At 44.6% G+C, this 22,323-nt stretch overlaps 1 protein-coding gene across 1 annotated transcript in view; it reads left to right on the forward strand.

The window, feature by feature from the left end:
• The window catches only part of ZFAND4 (zinc finger AN1-type containing 4), a 371,796-nt gene that overhangs the window by 47,622 nt on the left and 301,851 nt on the right, over positions 1-22,323 (forward strand). Inside the window, exons 3-4 of the mRNA XM_078643109.1 lie at positions 2,765-2,840; positions 10,569-10,636. Of these exons, the coding sequence (XP_078499235.1) occupies positions 2,765-2,840; positions 10,569-10,636 (144 nt within the window). The remainder of the gene's footprint in view (positions 1-2,764; positions 2,841-10,568; positions 10,637-22,323) is intronic.

Here is a 22,323-nt window from a genome sequence, read left to right on the forward strand (position 1 = left end):
ACTCACCGCCACAGCACCCCTCACCGCCACAGCACCCCTCAACGCCACAGCACCCCTCAACGCCACAGCACCCCTCAACGCCACAGCACCCCTCAACGCCACAGCATCACTCAGCGCCACAGCATCACTCAGCGCCACAGCATCACTCAGCGCCACAGCATCACTCAGCGCCACAGCACCACTCAGCACAGAGCATCCCTCAACACCACAGCAACAGCATTACTCCAGGCCACAGCATCACTCCAGGCCACAGCGTCACTCCAGGCCACAGCGTCACTCCAGGCCACAGCGTCACTCCAGGCCACAGCGTCACTCCAGGCCACAGCGTCACTCAAGGCCACAGCGTCACTCAAGGCCACAGCAACAGTACCACTCAACGCCACAGTACCACTCCACGCCACAGCACCACTCCACGCCACAGCACCACTCCACGCCACAGCACCACTCAACACCACCAACGCCACAGCACAACTCACCGCCACAGCACAACTCACCGCCACAGCACAACTCACCGCCACAGCACAACTCACCGCCACAGCACAACTCACCGCCACAGCACAACTCACCGCCACAGCATCACTCACCGCCACAGCATCACTCACCGCCACAGCATCACTCACCGCCACAGCATCACTCACCGCCACAGCATCACTCACCGCCACAGCATCACTCACCGCCACAGCATCACTCACAGCGACCGCACCACTCACCGCGACCGCACCACTCACCGCGACCGCACCACTCACCGCGACCGCACCACTCAGCGCACAGCATCCCTCAACACCACAGCAACAGCATCACTCAAGGCCACAGCATCACTCAAGGCCACAGCATCACTCAAGGCCACAGCGTCACTCAAGGCCACAGCGTCACTCAAGGCCACAGCGTCACTCAAGGCCACAGCGTCACTCAAGGCCACAGCGTCACTCAAGGCCACAGCGTCACTCAAGGCCACAGCGTCACTCAAGGCCACAGCGTCACTCAACGACACAGCGTCACTCAACGACACAGCGTCACTGAACGACACAGCGTCACTGAACGACACAGCACCACTCAACGCCACAGTACCACTCAACGCCACAGTACCACTCCACGCCACAGCAGCACTCCACGCCACAGCAGCACTCAACGCCACAGCAGCACTCAACGCCACAGCAGCACTCAGCGCCACAGCAGCACTCAGCGCCACAGCAGCACTCAGCGCGACAGCAGCACTCAACGCCACAGCACCACTCAACGCCACAGCACCATTCAACGCCACAGCATTACTCAACGCCACAGCATCACTCGACGCCACAGCACCACTCGACGCCACAGCACCACTCGACGCCACAGCACCACTCGACGCCACAGCATCACTCAACGCCACAGCATCCCTCAAGGCCGCAGCATCCCTCAAGGCCGCAGCATCCCTCAAGGCCGCAGCATCCCTCAAGGCCGCAGCATCCCTCAAGGCCGCAGCATCCCTCAAGGCCGCAGCACCCCTCAAGGCCGCAGCACCCCTCAAGGCCGCAGCACCCCTCAAGGCCGCAGCACCCCTCAAGGCCGCAGCACCCCTCAATGCCGCAGCACCACTCAACGCCTCAGCCCCACTCAACGCCACAGCATGACTCAGCACCACTCAACGCCACAGCATGACTCAGCACCACTGAAGGCCACAGCATGACTCTGCAACCATTCAACAACAACTGGGTCTAATATGTTCTCTCAATGTTTCAAGCTTTATTACAAATGTCACAAAAAGATGTTAATATTTCACTTCTGTTCTTGGATTTTCATCATAATAAAATACACTGAACATAATCTTCCCAAAAGTTATTTACAAAAGTTTAAGCTATTGCCATTATAAATAACAATAACTTTTATTTAAGTATTCATTATTAAAATAAAAGCCATTGTTATTTGTAATATTAATACATCTAAGTCATGTAAATACAATACATATTGCATTACAAATGCTATAGGTGTCACGTTTGCGAAAGTTAAAACTATTGGCATTGTAAATGACAAAGCTATTAATTTCGCTATTTTCAAAACCAACACATAAATAAAAAATTTGTCATTTACAATACCAATAGCTCAAGCTTTTCTAATGCGAGACCTATTGCATTGCAAATGCTTGTTTCTGCAAGATGTTGATCCGAATTTAAGTCTTCCAAAGAGTCATGTGCTAAATGCTGCAGGGGATACTTATTGAAGTAAACCTTTTTTCAAGCTTTCTGTGGCATCTCACGGTGCAGTGGTCTCCTAGTTCATTTCAGTTGATCCATTTCGTCTTACAAGTCAGTGACAGGTTGCGTTGCAGTGTTGAGCCACGTATCTAATTCATAAAACAAGGGGCAGTTATAAATCCCTTGTCCTTTTAAATTAAACAAATTAAATGCTCAAGTTCATCAAAACAAATAGGGCTGTGATTGATGATGCGAGCAACTACATAAACAACTTTAACATGATACTTTTTTTCGCAGGATTGCAGATGCCTTAAGATAGATAGCCAGTAGGCAAAAGTTCGTTCGGTTGCTGAATGACTCTAGAAGAGACCTCCCACCGAGTGATTAGTTGTTGCAGTCAAGCAGCTGAAACCAATTGTCCCATTGTGTAAGAATTTAGCAACGTCTGTTGTTAGTCTTGAAGCCCATGGTAACAGTTTATGAGCTTAAGGCACCATGGCCATCAAAAAAATGTTTTTGTTGCGTTCAGTGGTTTATTTTATTGTCATTTAAGATTACATTTAATGGTAAACTTCTGATAATGTTTCTTGAAGGGATTCCTGTCTCCCAGCAACACCTAATTTGGAATAACATGGAACTGGAGGATGACTATTGTTTGAAGGATTACAGGTGAGTCTATAAACGTGTGTTAAAGTAGATTTACTTGAAATCTAAATATCCATAAAATCATTAATCACAGTAGTTCATGCACATACATCAGATTATCCGCCATATCTGCTGAAAGTATGTAAGATTAGAAATAATTATTCAGAAAACATGGATTTCAGAAAGGTGCTTTGGCCACTATCCTACAATGATGTATTCCTTCGAGTTTTTAAACAAAAAAACTGCTGTAGTTGCAGCACGAGACTGCATCATGAGTATAAGGAGCACTGGCAAGGCATCAGATTTAACTTTTTATGAGTGACAATGCTTGGTAACTGATTTGCGTGTTTGTGTTGGGTTGTGTATATGAGTCATTGAGTTCCAGGGTTATGTAAGTTACTGATAATGGATGGATGGATGAATGGGTGCGATGATGGTTGAATGGATAACTGAGCAGCAGCTGCGGAAGTAGAGAATTGCCTGTAGCCAGTCATGTAGTTGCTCTTAGTCTTATCTATTCATACACCAGTTCACTCATCCATTCTTCAAGCCACCACACATTTACTCATCCATCCATTCCTTAGTCTATCCTTTAACTCATTTCACATACGCTCTATAATGTCACACACGCAACGCAGTAGTGAAGAAGTACTAAAAAAAATACCCATTAGCTTTGTTAATATTTGTTGTCCATTATTTACTGTACAGAGTACAAAATAGTAACACCACAGTACTCCACATACTACTTTCTTTACCTGATTGGTCTTACTTTAAGAGCAGTGTTGTGGGCAGGGAACCCTCATTTTGAATGGGTCACCTCATACTGGGGACCAGTCTGACATGGGCTGTGTGCGACATGCCTGACTGTGCCAGTTCCTTAAGGAGCGGTGCTGGAAGGTTGGAACTTCTGATGTGAGATGATATCGTTTTTGTTTGGAGGAATTGCGCAACTACTTGTAATTGGCGGAGGAGTGGGGTACATCCTGGATAGGGGCAATAGAGACTGCAGGTACTGTAGCAAAAGCAGTGTGTAGATGAGCCACATATGGGCTTGTAATGAGAGAGAGACAGGCCTGTAAGTAACTGGTAATGGCCTATGTTGTGGTATTGTTGTCCAGGTTTCTAAAAAGTAGTTTAGAATATGTTACTCTGGGTAAGTGGGTACAGATCTGTGGAAATTAGGCAAGGCTCTTTTTTGAACGAGGCAGATCAAAGTTGGTGATGGATTACTTTGTTTATTCAAAGGATTTATTTGTGTCATGTGGCATAGAACACCCGGATGTTGAGGTAAAAATTGTACCAGATCATCTTGGTTTTGCTTACCTTTTTTGTTGTTGCAATGATAGTGCTCCGTGATGTCTGTTCCCCAAAGTCTGCCCATGAAAACCAAGTACCTCCTGTGCTTTTATACATTGTTGAGTGTCTCCCACTACAGTATCTACAGCATTTGGAAATTTAAGAGGCAATAATTTAGAAACCAGTACTTTCATATCAAATTGCATCAGTTGTGGCACTTCAATAAGAAGTAGATTTATGGAGTGAAGATTATACAATACTTTTAACACCTTAGAATTTGCTTCTGATGCTAATGTAACATTAAACAGGAATTACTAAGCAGTAATATTAAGAAAAACAATTCACCCTCTAAATACTCTAAATAGAGAATGAGCTTTTTTTTGTTTTAGGGATTTCTCTTTCACAATCTGTATGAAATGATGCTCTTCAATGTTTTACTTTGATACTTACACCCTGATGTGCATTGTTTTTTTTTTTTAAAGAAACTTCAATTAATTTTTGCACTGGGAGACTAAATAAAGTGGCATCTAGAAGTCTGTCAGATACTTTTCAAGAATAGACCACTTATTATCTGTATAGAATAGGTTAGATCCAAAATCTGCCTCCTGTATTATTTGCTTGTCCTTCATTAACAGAACTTTGAAGACAATATCTATGTCCATTATTTTTTTATCAAGAAACTGTAAAATGACAGCAGTTCCTCAATTTTTGATTAAAAGATAAAGTTCATTTATGTTTTATCCATATAAATTACATACATCATTGCTATATCCACCTTTAATGATTACTGTGGTATTGCTGCTTCATTTAAGGTTGACTGTTATATAATCGATTGAATAGATGAAATAAACAACTATACTCTGTGTAGTATGAGTTTTTTTTAACCCCTCACAAGCTTCAATAAAAGAGGTTAATATTTAATTTAAGGTATCTATTAGTCTCATATAACATGGACCGCAGCTGAGACAGTCTTTGCCTCTAAATTCTTAGCATTAAGTCAAGCTGTTTCGGCTCTCCTTGCTGAAGCATACTTTGTGCTTAGTAGCAACAAATTCAAGCATTGCTCAACTGTTACAAGAACTTGAATGAAACCATGTGGGATACACCCCTTAATCTCCTTTTTAGGTCGAGGACTCGTTGCACTGCTGTAAGCAGTGGGCGGAGCTCCGAAGATTTTACGTTTCTTGGTGTAGGGGGCTTGAACCCGCCCCTCTTCTCCATTGGCTGGCTTCCTAAATGGAGGCCAGCCATTGGAGGAGAGGGGCGTCACTCGTTTGAAGCCCCGTCTTTATCGGATTCGGGGTGTGTTTTTTGCGTCCTTTCTATCTGTGACGTCATCCGTCACTCAGAACGCAAAAAACACGCCCCCGCATTGAAAAATGACGGTGTGTTTCTCCGAGGCATTTCTGCCTCGCCTCGGAGAAATGTGGTCGTGTGGAGTGCTCCCCCACCACACACATGTCCGCCTCCCCTACCGTTGCTGCGCCTTGCCTCGAAAGACAAAGTGAAGCGCTGGCTCTGTCCGAGAGTCGAGACTGGGATGTTTGATCGCTTTGCCGACCTCGAGTGTACAATAATTGAGTCTCCCCTCGAGCGACTGAATTCGGCAAATTGCAAAGAAAGCCAGCACCTGGAATTTTAACAGTTTGTCTTACCAACTATGAGGTGACGCGCTGGTCTCAGACACCTCAATTCATCCTGCGACATCTGTTACGAAAGCGAAGAGTTACGCAAACGTGAGGACATCACCGCTGTCCCACCAGATCGGCCGAGTCAGCAGAAAATCAGCCCACTGCCCCTTCTAGGCTCCTCCCTGCATTGTTTACAAGATGTGACGGGTGCAAGCGGCAGCCCCCTTTCGAAAGAAGCGGAGGTCAATAAACAAGAGCTCTGCAGTGAACAAAGCAGGGGGCAGGTAGAGGCAGCGCAGCGAAGGGGGGTCAGTGGCGGGTTTCTGTGCGCTACACAGTTTTACACCGAGCTGGGCAATATGCCGACTGTCGCCCAATATGCCGACTGTCGCCCTGTCTTGTTTTGCTGCCTGTCTTTTGAAACCAATTCTGTTTGCATACATTTAAGTAGCGTGCTCATCCTAATGTATCCTAAACTTTTTCTGTTTGGCAGGCATGTAAATAGATCTGGGGAGGGGTCATTGGGACTCACGAAAGGATGGGATGAGTAGGTTAAGATGCGAAACATCAATTCAAGCAAAACGTCCACACTTCACCAAATTGTGTCAACCATGGCAGACCCATTCGGTCGCTGATCTCCCCGCATTTGTAGCGCTTTGAAGAAACGACATCTGAAATTCTGGATATAAGTTTCAAACTCAAGTTGTTCTTACACGCATGCCGTCCTGTACGTTCACCTGCGATTTCCCTAAAACCGTTTCTGTGCCATGTGCTGAGTATTTTCCTGCTGTGTTTTATCTCAGTAAATTGCCGTTCCCAACCCCCAAACGATTTCGATGAGCGCCGAATCTCTCTTTAAAACTAGTAGCATACTGCCTTCAGGAGCAAAAAAACGGCAAATCACATGTAGCGCATTGGCACCTTCAGTCAAGGAGCTGCACTGTACACACCGCTCCATGTATTCACCATTTGAGCACCAAAGAGGCCAGGTAGCGCAAGTCCCCAGGTGACTCACGATTGAAGGCCACTCTGTCACCACACAAGCAAAGTCACTTTGGAGTACTGACTCCACAAGGCACCCACTCATACATATGCTGACCACTAAGTAAATCTTTATTGTATAATTACCTAAAATCGTTTACAAAAGCAATAGCATAAAAAAGGCACCGAATATAAAAATATAAAAAAGTATGTAAGTTATGCCATAAGGTGACGCCGTATAAAAGTGTGAATTGTCACTCTGACCACTGATGCACGTACCACACAGTAGCCTGTCTCCTAATTGTTCCAATATGACCAGCTAGTAATATCCACACGCAAGTGTTCTTATAGTACCAATATCTGGAGAGCGAAGCGTCGAATCACAAACTTGCACGTCTGAAACCTCGTGCAGTCGGCATATCTCTGCAGCAGGCGCTGAACTCATGGACCTGTCTGCAAGCCACGCTCAATGCCCCAGAGGGGTAAGCCATCGCGCCTTTAGCCTTTCTTACCACTTTCCCGGATCGTAACCCGCATCTCGCGCGAGAATACCACGAGCGAGGAGGAGGAGTCGGCTGGAGCCGCGCTGCAGGACCAGTTCTGCGCCACCAGGAGGCACTCTGTAATGCCTCAATGTCGCCTTGTGTGTGCGCGATTGTTTGAGGTCACAGAGCACGTAAATCACCTGTGCCCCTTTACTACAGGTAAAATGATGGACTGTGTGACGTCATAGTGCAAGTCAGGGGCACCTGCATTGTTTCAAGGTCCCCTCCAGAGTGCGCGATTGTTTGACGTCATAGTGCCTGTAAATCACCTGTGCTCCTCTACATACAGGTAGAATGATGGATTGTGTGACGTCATAGTATAATTGAGGGACACCTGCAATGTCTCAGGGTCCCCTTGTGCTAGATTTTTTGACGTCATAGCGTGCGTAAAGCACCTGTGTGTGTGTGGCTCTGACTGTGTGTGGCTCTGTCTGTGTGTGTGTGTGTGGCTCTGTCTGTGTGTGGCTCTGTCTGTGTGTGTGTGTGTGTGTGGCTCTGTCTGTGTGTGGCTCTGTGTGTGTGTGTGTGTGGCTCTGTCTCTGTGTGTGTGTGTGTGTGTGTCTGTGTGTGTGTGGCTCTGCCTGTGTGTGTGTGTGTGGCTCTGTCTCTGTGTGTGGCTCTGTCTGTGTGTCTGTGTGTGTGTGTGTGTGTGTGTGTGTGTGTGGCTGTGTGTGTGTGTGGCTCTGTGTGTTTGGCTCTGTCTGTGTGTTTGGCTCTGTCTGTGTGTTTGGCTCTGTCTGTGTGTTTGGATCTGTCTGTGTGTTTGGCTCTGTCTGTGTGTGTGTGGCTCTGTCTGTGTGTGTGTGTGTGTGTGTGTGTGTGGCGCTGTCTGTGTGTGTGTGTGTGGCTCTGTGTGGATAGTTTCTTTTTGTAGGTGGCTCTATGTGTGGGTGGCTCTGTCTGTGTGAGAGTGGCTCTGTGTAGGTGGCTCTATGTGAATGACTGTGGGTGGCTCTGTGTGTGTGTGGCTCTGTCTGTGTGTGTGGCTCTGTCTGTGTGTGTGGCTCTGTCTGTGTGTGTGGCTCTGTCTGTGTGTGTGGCTCTGTCTGTGTGTGTGGCTCTGTCTGTGTGTGTGGCTCTGTCTGTGTGTGTGGCTCTGTCTGTGTGTGTGGCTCTGTGTGTGTGTGTGGCTCTGTGTGTGTGTGGCTCTGTGTGTGTGGCTCTGTGTGTGTGGCTCTGTGTGTGTGTGGCTCTGTCTGTGTGTGGCTCTCTGTGTGTGTGTGGCTCTCTGTGTGTGTGTGTGTGTGTGGCTCTGTGTGTGTGTGTGTGGCGCTCTGTGTGTGGCGCTCTGTGTATGTGTGGCGCTCTGTGTGTGTGTGTGGCTCTGTGTGTGTGTGTGTGGCGCTCTGTGTGTGGCGCTCTGTGTATGTGTGGCGCTCTGTGTGTGTGTGTGGCGCTCTGTGTGTGTGTGTGTGGCGCTCTGTGTGTGTGTGTGGCGCTGTGTGTGTGTGTGGCGCTGTGTGTGTGTGTGTGGCGCTGTGTGTGTGTGTGGTGCTCTGTGTGTGTGTGGCGCTGTGTGTGTGTGTGTGGTGCTCTGTGTGTGTGTGGCGCTCTGTGTAGCTCTGTGTGGATAGCTTTTTTTGTAGGCGGCTCAATGTGTGGGTGGCTCTGTGTGAGAGTGGCTCTGTGTAGGTGGCTTTATGTGAATGACTGTGGGTGGCTCTGTGTGGGTGGCTCTGTATGTGTGTGTGGGTGGCTTTGTGTGTGTGGCTCTGTGTGGGTGTAAATGCAATAGGTCATGAATTTGCGAGCGATTAAGCTATTGGCATTGTAAATGACAATGCCATTCATTTAACCATTAAGCTATTGGCAATGTAAATGACAATGCCATTTATTTATGATTTTAAAAAAAAAATGTCGTGAGCAATGCCAATAGCTCTACCTTTAATAATGCCGAGACCATTGCATTGTAAATGCTTGTTTTTTTTCCAACTCTGAAAGGCAGATGAAAATAATCCGCCCAACCCCTTTAACAGTGCAGTCCAAAAGGAATACAGGCCCTTAATAGCCAGCTAAATGTCTGCAAAACCATTTTTAAACATGTCCAAGAAGGTGGACATTTGTGAAGGCGTTATAGTATTAATTGCATTCTTTAACAGTAGAATCCTTTTGAAGGGAAAATTTAGAGGCCTAACCGACAGCACACAATTTAAGCCTGGATCTTGTTAAGGCTGTCTATTTCATTGGTTGTTCACTCCTCAGAGAGAAAATTGCACCCTAGCTGTCCCAGGAGGCACATTGTGCACCTCAGCTGCTTCAGAAAGGGAAGTGAAATCTTCCACGTAGATGGCTGTTAGAATATGTGCACCCATAGACCTCTTCAGGGCTACGTGCCTATGCCGCAAGTTTCCAAAATAAGGAAGAATCCACTGTCCCATATTCTGCTTCTAGATAATTTCAGCCAAAATCACAGCCTTTTCCCCTCATATTTAATATCTGTTTTTTATGTTAATACTCTTTGGTAACCTTTTAAAGTTCTTCCTTAGCCTGTCGACAGAAGGTGGCAAATCAACCTAAGTTTTCTCTGTAATTTAGAGGGAAGTTGAAGCCCCTCCCCTATCTTAGTAGTTATGATTTCTCCAAAGGTTCTCCACACTCTGTTTCCATATCAAAGCACTCAAGAAAGCAACCCAATGTATCATTTTCTTAACTTTATTAGGATTGATTTAATACCATCTAAGTTTTTTACAAACTGGAGAGAGGTCCAGCGCTTCCATATTTCCATCTCCTCCAGTTTGATATTAGGCATGTCCTTTGCAAAGTAAATACAAAGGGCTCATTTTAGACTTTGGTGGTATTATTACAAGCTCATTATGGCCTTTGGCACTTGTGATATGGTGGACGGGATATCCATCAATTTGAGAGGTAATCACCGCCCGCCCAGAGTAAAATTAGGCTCTAACCCTCCTTAACATCAAAATTCTATATGAATAAAAATTAAAACCATTGCATAAATATGCAGTCTAGCTCTTGTCAACCCTTTAGCAGTATATGTTTTTGACTGGTTGGCCTAATGGAAGCCTCCCGTTTATCATCATAAACCGAAGGAATGGCATAAATTCCACAGTAATCTAACCTGTGGTATCTCTGGTCTTTTATGTTGCTCTCTTAAATTCCCCAGATGGTTTCCTCCTTAATAATTTGGTTGCATTTCCATAATACCACTCCCACCTTAGCATTCAAATCTCAAGCATGTATACTTTAGTATGATGGATGATTACAGCTAGTGCATTTAAGATTCTCTTATTTAAAATCTAAAGCTCATTTTATTTCTATTTCTTTTTTTTTTTACATTTTAGCATTGCAGAAGGATGCACTTTGAAGTTGGTATTGGCAATGCGAGGTGGGCCTATTAACACAAGGCGAGGTATGTGGCTGTTTAACAGTTAATTTAAATGTAGATCTGAAAGCTCTTCTCTAAATAACATATAGAGATTGCTGTTACTTTGAGTGTTCTTGCGACATGTTTCTTTTGACAGTATTTTAGATTACTGCTAAAGCTTTTTTCTGGGCTGATTTTATTTATGTTTTCAAATTTACACTCCAGCTCTTGATTGTAAAATCTTGAAAATACAATTCCGTAAAAGGATTGAGTGATTGAATATGAACAAATTCACTGTTCTGCTGCTGAAAGTTCTTGGGTTATGACAGTCGTAGGACCAGTTACTGAGCATTAGCTGCTTTAAACAACATTGACAATGGCAGTCATTTTAGCTTTTGTCTATTGAAATCTTTTTTCACTAGCCCAAGTAATGCACAGAATAGGTTAGTGACATATCAAGCTTGCCGGGGGCGCTGATGCAAACCCTCCACCTTTTCCACCGATGCCCCAGCATAATCTGTGCCTGCCAGCTCGCCTCTGCTACCTCAGTAGCAACCATCACTCCAAAACACCCAGTGTCATGTCCTATATCAGTTTCAGTTTATTTTATTTTGCAGTTACTTAAAACCAATGCAATGCATGCGTAAAATAAAACCATGTGTAAAATATTAATTTGCAATAATAAAATTTCAGCATAGTTAAAATAAAAAAACGCTTCTGTTGCTTACAAATTTAAAAATACAGATTTAAGCATGCAAAAGCAGCCAATATAATTTGACCGATCATTGCAGCGATTGTTACTACCCCTGTAAAAATAGATAATCCAAAGTCTCCTTTACCCCAAAACAGCTTTAGTGACAATTTGACATTTTTGCTCTGGCCGCTTCAAGAAATCTGACTAGTCTGCAGTTCAATTGAGGTGATGATGGGTCGAAGCAACCAAAAACTGCTTGCCTCCTTGTCCGAATTCCCCTTTGATTGAAGGGGATTTTTAGCAGCTGTCTCCTTTCTTGAAGCATCTCTATGCCAGAGCAAATGGTGTGGATGATGGCGCCCTGGACGTTTTTGCACAAACTGCAAGCTGTAAAAGTCTGCACCCTTTTCCATGGAGGAAGATGCTGCGTGCATGGTATCACTCTGAGTCGTAGCTTTAGGAATGTTAATTTCTGTGCTTTTGGATAGGCCAGGTTAAAATATTGTTGCAGGGCTAGAATCTTGTAAGAATTCAGCATCATCCAGGCATGTGTTCTGGATGAAAAAGCAGCGTTATCCTCCCCCAGTGACTGTTTTTTCAGCGACTTCCAGACTAGTTTCTTCATAGTTAAGTGATGGCACTGTGTATTCCATAGGGGCGATAAACCTGTGTTTGCCAGTGCCTCCTGAAGATACAATCTTGCGGGTGAATTCTCCCTCTGTTGGAGATCTTGCCACAGGAGGTGGTTTAGTGAATTATATATATATATATATATATATATACGAATGTCTGTCTGTCTGTTTGTTTGTCCTTTATGCATTACTACACCATTCATCCGATCGCCATGAAACGTTGGGAAGTTATTGAGTACACTCCTGTGAAGGTTTCTGGCATACATTTCTTTTAAATATCGGCCCCCCAGGGCCCTCACAATCTTTCGAATTGTACGCACCAGACGGAAAAACAACAAATCGTGTATCCACAAGCACTCTAATAAATAAAAAGAATTAAAACACCATTCATCCGATCAACATGAAACTTTGGGAAGTTGTCGAGTACACTCCCGTGAAGGTTTCTGGCATGATTTTTTTTAAATATCTGCCCCCCAGGGCCCTCATAATCTTTTGAATACTGATGTACGCACAAGACTGAAAAACAAAAAATTGTGTATCCACAAGCACGCAAATAAATAAATGGAATTAAAACAGCATTCATCCGATCGCCAGGAAACTTTGGGAAGTTGTTGAGTACACTCCTGCGAAGGTTTCTGGCATACATTTTTTATAAATATCGGCCCCCCAAGGGCCCTCAATCTTTCGAAAACTGATGTACGCACCAGACGGAAAAACAAAAAATCGTGTATCCACAAGCACTCCAATAAATACATAGAATTAAAACAACCCTGTGAAATGTTTTCCATATTAAAATGAATACGTTTCAATAAAAATGACACAATGTAAATTGAATGTTATCATAACAAGTTTCCTTGAATTTCCTTTCTTCTGATATCGCAGCAACGCGCAACGCGCGACGGGTAAGCTAGTTTATATATAAAGTTTTTTATAGCGCAAACTTGATCCCGAAGGACATCAGGTGTTGATGTTCTAATTTTGTTCCAACAGTTGATGTATGCTCCATATCTGGCCCAGGATTGCTTTAACAGGCCAAACTCCAGTCCAAGTTGCGCCGGGGAGGTGTAGTTCGGGAGGCTAAACATAGTTCTGTATGCTTTTACAAGTGTTTTATCCAAAAGATTGGTATCTCTTCCTCGCAGAGCTTTGCTACCATAGGTGATTGTAGGTAGAATTTTAGCCCGTGCTACCGTTAGAAGAGGGCTCAGTGTGGGACCCAGTAGTTTGGCAGATAAACTTTTCATGGTTATGGCAAGCATCATCCCTTTCCTTTTGATCTCTTCTTGTTGGAGGGTAAATGATCCTTCTTTATCAAAGTAGACACCCAGATACCTATAAGACTCCGCTGATTCAATATGTGTGCCGCCCAGGTGCCATAGGTACCTCTTTTTTCGTTTGCTGTTAATTGTCATGGTACTGGTTTTGTTTAAGTTTATTGTCGGGCTGTTTTCTTCTGCGTAGACCCGCAGTCCGTTAAGAAGATGTTGCAAGCCAACTACTGAATGGCTAAGCAGGACTACGTCGTCCGCGTAAAGTAAGTTGGACAAGGTGGTGTCCTCCGGTCTGGGCGCGTGGGAGTTACATGTGTTAAGTGTCTGTGGTAAGTCTGCCATGAATAAGTTAAATAAAATAGGTGCTAGCACGCAGCCCTGTTTAAGTCCTTTCGTGGTTTTAATTTTTCTAGACAGATGAGACACTGATCCTAATTTTACCTGTATTCAAGTGTCGGTATGTAAAAGCATTATCATTGATAAAGGTGTGTTTGGAATGCCCCATCTGGCTAGCTTATTCCACAGTTTTGGTCTCTCCACGTTGTCAAATGCGGCACTGAAGTCCATAAAACAGACATGCAGCTGTGTTTTCCTCGATTTTGTTGGATCCATTATCAGAGAGAGTGCCAGGATGTTAGAAATCGTGCCAGAGTTGTTTCGGAATCCTGTCTGATTTAGCGGGATTATATCATTATTTTCTGCCCAGGTTTTTAATTCGTCTAGCAGTGTTCCCGCAAAATATTTTGCCTCATTATCGATCATTGCCACTAACTGATAATTGGCTGTCAAGGCCTTACAGCCGTTTTTGTGGATCGGAATGATGGTTGAACCTTTCCATGAGTCTAGAATGGTGCCCAGTCGTCTTACATCCAGAAATAATGGAAGGAGTATTTTTGCCCATTCTTCCGGCCTTTGTTTGAAGACTGCAGGCGGGATTCCATTCGGACCCGGCGCCCCATCCTTTCTTCCCTTCCTGATCTGTTTCTTGATTGTTAGATGCCCAGTGTCGTTTGACGTTTCCTCCTGATGATGGATTAACATAGGAGGTTTGGATGTGTCACTTGACATTGATCAGGTAGCAGCGGAGCAGTCAGTGAGATTGTTGATGCCTCTTTCCCTACTTCCAGTGTTGGTATCATAACCGTCCGAGTATGCTCTGCTCTGCTCCAGTTTGGACAGGCTATTGCTTGGACTGTTAAAGTGGGAGTTTAAGTAGCTTGCCCAGGTTTCCTCCAAAATGTGGGAATTAAGTCCCCCATGATGTGGGTGGATAATTGTGTTTACTGATTTCCAAAAGCGATCACTGGCGTTATGCTTTAAGTTGTACAAGAGTTTTGCCCAGAGTCCTGTTCGTGATTATTGTTGATGTTTCATTTCAGCTTCTTTAGTTGAGTTCTTTGTTGCCACAGGGAAAAAAGGAGTAGTATATTACCCGGATCGTGACGCAAAGATCTTATGGAGCCATTTATCATTCTCTTAAGGGCTTTTATTTGCGCTTTTTCGGCCTTGGTTATCTTTTTCTCTTGTGCAGGCACCGGAGGACTCCTCATTTTTTTAGGACTGTAGCTTTTAAATTGCTGAGGTTGATGGTGAAGCATTTGCAGGTATATATCCGGTTCTTTTTGAACGGTTGAGCGAGTAAAAGATTGATTGCTGTATCTGTTAAGGACTCTAAACTTTCTGCTGTGTACTTGATCATCTTATAATTTATCGTAAAGCTTGAGCCTAAGTGTGGAGCAGGATGAATGCTAGACTGAGCAGTTGCTGCTAGAATAGTCTCTTGTGGACAGTGATCGCTGTCCCCCTTATCGCCCATTCTAAAACCTGCTACATGTGTCGAACAGTGAGAGACTGACATACGTGTAGTCTAAAAGGGAGCTTGTTAGTTTAGTAGCTTGCCACTAGAGGAATATCGCCGGCTGTTCTTCCATTAAGGGCCCTAAGATTTAGGTGTTCTAATTCTTCCAAAAGGAATCTGTTTTCCCTGTTAGGCCTCCCATGCGTAAAGATTCCTTGTGTTGGTATATTGTAATTTGAGGATTGGAGGCAAACTTCCTTTGCTTTGGATGATCCAATTAGGTATTGAATCAAGTCTCCCGATAATATAAGGTTTGAAATTTCGGCACTGCCTAGATGAGAAGTTATCTGATCGGTTAACTTTGCTGAGTCACTTGCTGTCCATTTTGGGTGGATGTATGCATTAAAAAGAGTTACTTCGTTTTTTACCCCTGCCAGGGAGAGAGTAAGTTTGACTGCTAAAGCTACATCTGTCTCCAGGCCGGTTACCACTGCTGTTGGTATGCATTTTGTTGAGATATACATTGTTCGCTCCCCTGAAGAATGTCCCGTTTTGCTACTTCTAACGGCTGGACAATCAAAGCAGAGAAACCCGTGTATGTGTAGTGGTTCCATGGGCCACGTTTCCTGTAAAATTATAGTATAAAAGTTAATTAAGATATTGCAGAAATTCTGGGTCTTGAATTTTCGAAGCCTAGCCGTTTACATTCCAAGAGCAGAGACGTATCACAGGTTCTTTTTGTCTATTATTGCGGGGGTCTAGATAGTCATGATGTCATTAAGTTGCTGTGGCAAGGTTTATAGTTCTTATAATTGGATCAGCATGCCAGGAGTTGCAACCGCGTGGCATTTCAGCCCTAAGAGATCCAAGTTGTGTGCATTGATTGAAAGCTCTTTGTGGTGCAGAGTAGCCAAGAGCCCCTCTTAACACAGAAGTTGAGGGCATTGGACAGTCCTTGGTATCTGTCCTTGGGCTCAAGTTTGATATCGATTTTGTGTGGCCAGTTGTGAGAATGATTCTGACACTTAGTACCCGGACGAGGCATTATTCTTATTGACCAACATTCTCATCATTGGTATGTTGTAGCAATGGACATTTTATCTGAGAAGACCTGCTAAAACTATGCACTCATTGTTGTCTCTCCAATGTAGACGCAATCTCCAAATTTTGAAACTAAGACAATGCAATGTGAAATAACAAATCTTGGCATTGGAGATTTGACAGTATGAACTTTCCTAGTTTGAAAGAGTGACATGGTCTTTCTGAAATATATTCATCTTTTTGTAGCATTTATTTTTAAGAGGTCTGTTTGAATGTTTCTTGTTTGCTCCCTCCACTCGCTTCATTTTGTATGGTGACTAGTCATTGTGAAATCACAAGCACAAAGAACATTCACAGATGTGAATGAAGAGAACAAAAAATAGTACATCTGTGGCCATGAAAGGTGAAACACCAGCAATAGCAGTTTGACAAAATCACATTCACACACAATGCTGCGTGTATTTATGCAGGCTAATGGCATTCATGAATAAAGGAAGTGACCTGGTGCCATTATACCATTAATAAGAGTACCATGGCAATACAAAACCAATTGAAAGCATATATTCCAAACCTTTTAACATCCTCTCCACCGCCACAAAGTTCTGTTAATGTGCCTCCAGAACCACCCCAGCCTTGCACGACTTTTATTAAAGCACTGTTGAATACTGTTGTTTTTGCTCATTTCTGCCACATCTGTGTCATGCCACAAGGTAAGGAATGATACAGACCAAGAATAGTACAGTGAGTCAGTGAATTTCTGAATATGACATTTCCACTGAATTACAACACAAAAAGATGATGGCCAGAATGTTGAATATTGTCAAACATTGACCCCAGTCACAGATCTGAGTTCAGTCCATCGTTGTTTTTTTTTCTTTAAAAGACCTTTATTTAAAATAATTGCAGGATCAAAAACACAGTGTAAGGCCTACAACCCCTCGGGCCGGCCGCTTCAGTTATACGTTTCCTTCAGCATTGTTCGTTAGTACACAGCCTTAAGGCCGACAACCCTGGGGTCCGGCGGCGTATCATACCATTTTGACATATTTCACATTCTGTGTCTCGTTTGACAATTTTCAGGTCTATAATTTTTTCATTTTTGTATCATGAACCATAACTTGCAACTGAGGTCAAGATGAACAATCACACATATCGACAAATACTATGCCTGCGTCTACCCACTGGTTAGATCCATATGTATACCGTGATGTGGCTATGAGGTACGCCCTAGTTATGGTGTATCCCCGTTTCTCTCTCCTAGGCTACGCCTCCACCCCATCTCCCCTAGTCTCCCTCCTCTTCTTCATCTGAGCTGATACTATCATCTTCCGGTAAGGGATCACACAACTCCCCCCTGTATATATTCCATGCAGACCATACTTTGTTCCATTTACGAGAGCAGCCCCTAAGTGCATATACTGCCCTCTCCGTGAACATTAGTAAGTCCATGTTCCTGCTCCATACCGATACCGTGGGCATGTCTGACTCGCCCCATTTCTGTGCAATGTCTCTTTTGGCCACCATGATAGCCAAAGTGGCCCATATGCGGCCATATCTAGACAAGTCTGTCGGGTCCCAAATATTTAACAGACATTTACGTGGTTCTGGGAGTAGGGAGACCTGAAGTGTTTGTGAAATAGTGCGCATCACTTGTCGCCAATACTCCACTATGTGTGGGCAGTCCCAAAGTGTATGGAATAGTGTACCTTCCTCCCCGCAGCCACGAAGACAAAATGGGTGTGGTGCTCTGTGGAACCCAAGGAGCAGGCGTCTGGTGTAATAAATGCAGTGTATGATTTTCAGTTGTACCAATCTAAATTTCGCCGAGATGCCCACTTCCTTCGGGGACGCCAACGCCTCATTCCACTCTGTGTCATCGATATCGCCAATGTCCCCTACCCATTTCTCCCGCAGTGTCAGCGTGGGGTCCGTTAGATTATTAAGTAGTTTCTTGTATGTGAGGGAAGTTGCACCCTGCTGCATGTAATCAGTAAGTAGTCTGTCCTCTAGTGGCGAGGAATCCGGGACCTCGGTGTCAGCTGGTATCGCCTGCAGTAATGCGTGCCTGATTTGTACGTATCTATAATTTTCGCTCGGACCCAAACCATATTGTTGCTGGATACGGGTGAAAGGGATCACAGCGTCTTTCTCCCACAAATCCCCCACCGTGGAGATACCTATGCTATCCCACTGTGCAAACCCCTTACAGTGTCGCAGGAGCCCTAGTGCTTTCGTGTCCCAGAGAGGGGTGAGTTTAGTGATCTTCCCCTTTCATCCCAACTTCGCCTGTGCCGTGTGCCATAAAGTGGTTGTGTCTTGTGGGTCCTATCAATTTTGGTACCTGGTGTCTATTGTAGAGCGCTGATAGCATGCAGTCTGTTCCTAGCTGCGCCCAGTCTGCCCTGTATGCTGGGTCGTCCCTCGTTATTTGCTCGCCATGTCATTCCATTCCAGTCTGGACCCAGCCATATGCAAATCAGCTTTGACCCTGCTTCCCATGGAAACAGTCCAGCCCGAACTGCCAGGCCAGGTCCTCCCTTGACTGGAAAACATGCATCCCGGGACATGTTTCAAGGTATCACCCCATATAAGCCAGGCTAGCTTGAAACCGGGTGTGGTAGCTAGCACAGCACCAAATCTGGGCATACCCTTCCCAGTGCAACCCAAAAAGATGATGGACAGAATGCTAAACATTGTCAAACACCCCCCCCCCCCCCCCCCACTCACAGGTCCGGGTTCATTCCATCAACATTTTGCACTGAGTTAGCCTTTAATTTGCCTCCTTTAAGGTATCGGAAGTTCAAGCAACCACACACATCAATTCTGGTACTTGTAGTGTAATGTTTTGCACCAGTGTTGGATTTTAAGAAAATCATACTTTGGACAATGGGTATTTTAGCACATACATACAATGTTATAAGTGAAAGCAGAGTTACAGAATGTAACCGGTTAATGGCTAAAAAGCCAGCTCTGAATGAAGATGTCACAAGTGGCTTCAAGTCACAGGAGCTTTGGTTACAGATGAACATGATAGATGGCACATGCACCATAAAAGCCTATATACATATCTAACAGTAGTGGTGGTATAGCAGCAGAGCAGTAATAGTACCTATAGTGGAAAGATTGGACACAGTGCAAACACCCGGCACACAATGTCAACTGAATCATTCAATGTATTTATAGACAATCACCTTACTTCATTGAGGTTCCACCTGAAAGTATAGTAGATTAAGTCTACAGCTGTGATGGCGAGTAGCACAGCTGCCAAGTCGACTTCCGTCAAGAGACACCTTAGGTAATCATGGCTTTTTAGCCACAGTATGTTGCATTTGGATCTTGTAGGTTCCTTTTTAATATTTGTGATAGTGTTAAAATTACAATATGTGGTTGGTGAACAAGTCAGGATGTGTTTAAAATATCACATTCTAAACCAGGCCACTTTGCACCTATAAAGGAGGAAAGCTAAATGTATACATCAATGTATAAAGTAAGTTTGCTGTGAGTGATGGATTAATGTGTCACACCAGTATAGATGTACAAGCTGTACAATTATAGTGATTAGTGATGTGAAAGCCAGCACAACCTCTAGTCTAAAGATTCCATTGGGGGGGCGGAGGGGGGGGGGTGTGGGGGGGTGGTGGTGTGTGTGTGTGCATGCATGTGTGCGTGTGGGTGTGTGTGTGTGTGTGTGTGTGTGTGTGTGTGTGTGTGTAAATATTTAGTAACAATTTCATGTTTTAAACTAAAAAGAAACATAGATATTGACCAGTTACAGTTATCTCAAGTAACTATAAATGGTGAATTTCTGTGTTTTTTAGATTTTAAAACATTACGTTATTACTGAACAGTTCACCCAACTACACACTCACACCCTACACACACACACTCACACCCTACACACACACACCTCTACACCCCTAAAAACACACTCCTAAAACACAAAGGTTAAAGTAGCATTATAGTTGGGTGAACTGTTCAGTAATAACGTAATGTTTTACAATCTAAAAAACACAGAAATTCACCAGTTATAGTTACTTGAGATAACTGTAACTGGTCAATATCTATGTTTTTTTTAGTTTAAAACATGAAATTGCTACTAAATATTTCGGATAACTAAAACGTTAGTTTAACCTTTGGGTTTTCAGTCAACTTCTAGGTTTTTTAAAACGTAAAGTAATATTTTATTAGCAAAAGTAAACTCAGAACCCTGCAGGCAGTCACTCCTGCGCATTACCTTTAGCCATGCGCAGGGGCAGGTTTGGCCTCAGGGTCTGGCCTGCGCCCAATCCCTGCAGCCGACCCTCCCCCCTTTTGCAGGCAGGCAGCCCCATGCTGTGACCAATCATCTGCCATGCATGACCGGAGGCCATGCATAGCGCGGGATTGGCCGCCTGCGGTAGGATTGGCCAACCAAGGTCGATGGGGTCCCTGGAGCTGAAATTGGCATGGGTAGGGGCATGTGTGCCCCCTTGCCATGAAAATCACACTGGGCACCGGGAGGTGGGGTCCCTGGGGCCAATAACGGTTCAGGCAGGGTGGCCGCACGGCCCCCTTGCCTCTAAAAAAAAAAAAAATGGCTTCCTGTTATATCTTATTCTTATTATAATGGTACATTCCGTTCCCCCCCTTTCCCTTCCTCTCACTTGGTTTCCCCCACCTGAAGCTCACTTTGGAATGTTGTGTATTCTTCAGTGAGGAGAGTGGATGGCACATAAAGATTACTCACCAACGCTTGGTTCCTGTCATCCTTATTTCTTCCAACACTGGCGACGATTCTGCGCAGGGGGCAGTTGTGGCCATTTCTCCTTTGAGTGCACTCTCCACACCGGTCCAGGTCCCACGTTGAAGGTGAAAATACAACACAGGTCGTGGCGGACAGTATTCAAAGTATCCAGCTGGACTGTACACTCCTGGTAAAGGTACCGTTCCATTGAAGTGAACGTGGGAGGAAGATTAGCGTGTTCTGGAACTCATCCCGTATTTAATTGAGGTGTAGAGTTACCTGAGGAGTACATCTATAGTGGCCGGTACAACGAGAATATGTGGACATCCTTCCTTAGGCTCCCGTCATTTTTTTTCTCCCGGGATTGTAATGTTCGGATGCCTTTCTCCACACTTCAGGCGTGCGTGACCCGAGTGTTGTATCGACCTCACAGGGCTTCTCTGAGCGTGCCAGTCCCCGTCCTCCTTGGAAGCCGTCCTGTGTTCCTGTCTGTACCTACGGGACTATGGCCGCGTTCACGTTAGTGCCGGATAATTGCCTTCCCATCCAGCCGGCACACCATTAGCCAAGGGCCGTCACTACGGGTGCGTACGTGAGTGATCCGGAAGATTGCTCACGCTTCCAGCCGGCGCACCATTAACCGAGGGCCGCCTGTGCTCTGTCATTTCACGCCTACGCAACGCGATTAGAGCTGCCCTCCTGGAATCCTGTCAGGACTGCCGGCTCACCATTAACTGAGGGCCATCTGTGCTTTGTCAAGTCATGACTATGCAACATGATTAGAGCCGCCCTCTTGGGATCCTGTTAGGACTGCCGACGCACCATCCCCTTTGAGCCGCCATTGTAATCTCCGTCTTCTTGTCAAGCGCCATACCATACGTCTTGGAAGGAACTCTGGTAAGGGATCATCCGATGAGCGAAGGTACCACTGTGTGAACTTATTATATTTTCTTTCTGTTATGGTATTGGTAATTTTTCCCTGCTCGCCGTAGTTACTGTTGCTATTAACAAGGTGGGAAGTCTTTCCTATATAATGTCGTCTAGTTTGTGAAGGTTTTCAGATGTCTACAAATGTTCATGTTGTGGACACAATTGTATAACGAAGGATCACATACATATTTACACTACAAATGTTGTGAGAATTCCTTACCATTAATGTAGATCCTTATCTGTATTAACTTATTATCCTGCCAGGGTATACTATTGCAACTGCTTTTGTGGACCTCGTAAGTGATTTGGCTGTTATTAATCTTTTTAGTTTTACTTTCTGTACAGTAATTGCAGTACCCATATTCTGATACAGTATCATTTGTGCATATATTGTAATTCACTGCCTCCCCTGGTAAAACCTCCAGTATGACAGCGGCAGAAATGAGCCAGCCTCCCCCTTTTTTAGTATTAAATCTGTTTATTGGTAACATTTGAGCACAATAGACAGAACAAAAACCGCGTACAACCCAGCGGGCCTGCTCAGCAAAGCAATACAGTACATGCAATTCAAAGACCATGGTGGTACAACAAGTATTAAACGCAGCATCCCGCCTACAACCCCGAGGGGCCGGTCGTGTTTTTA

Source organism: Lissotriton helveticus, chromosome 5_1, assembly GCF_964261635.1.
Source record: "Lissotriton helveticus chromosome 5_1, aLisHel1.1, whole genome shotgun sequence".
In the NCBI taxonomy this organism is placed as follows: domain Eukaryota; kingdom Metazoa; phylum Chordata; class Amphibia; order Caudata; family Salamandridae; genus Lissotriton; species Lissotriton helveticus.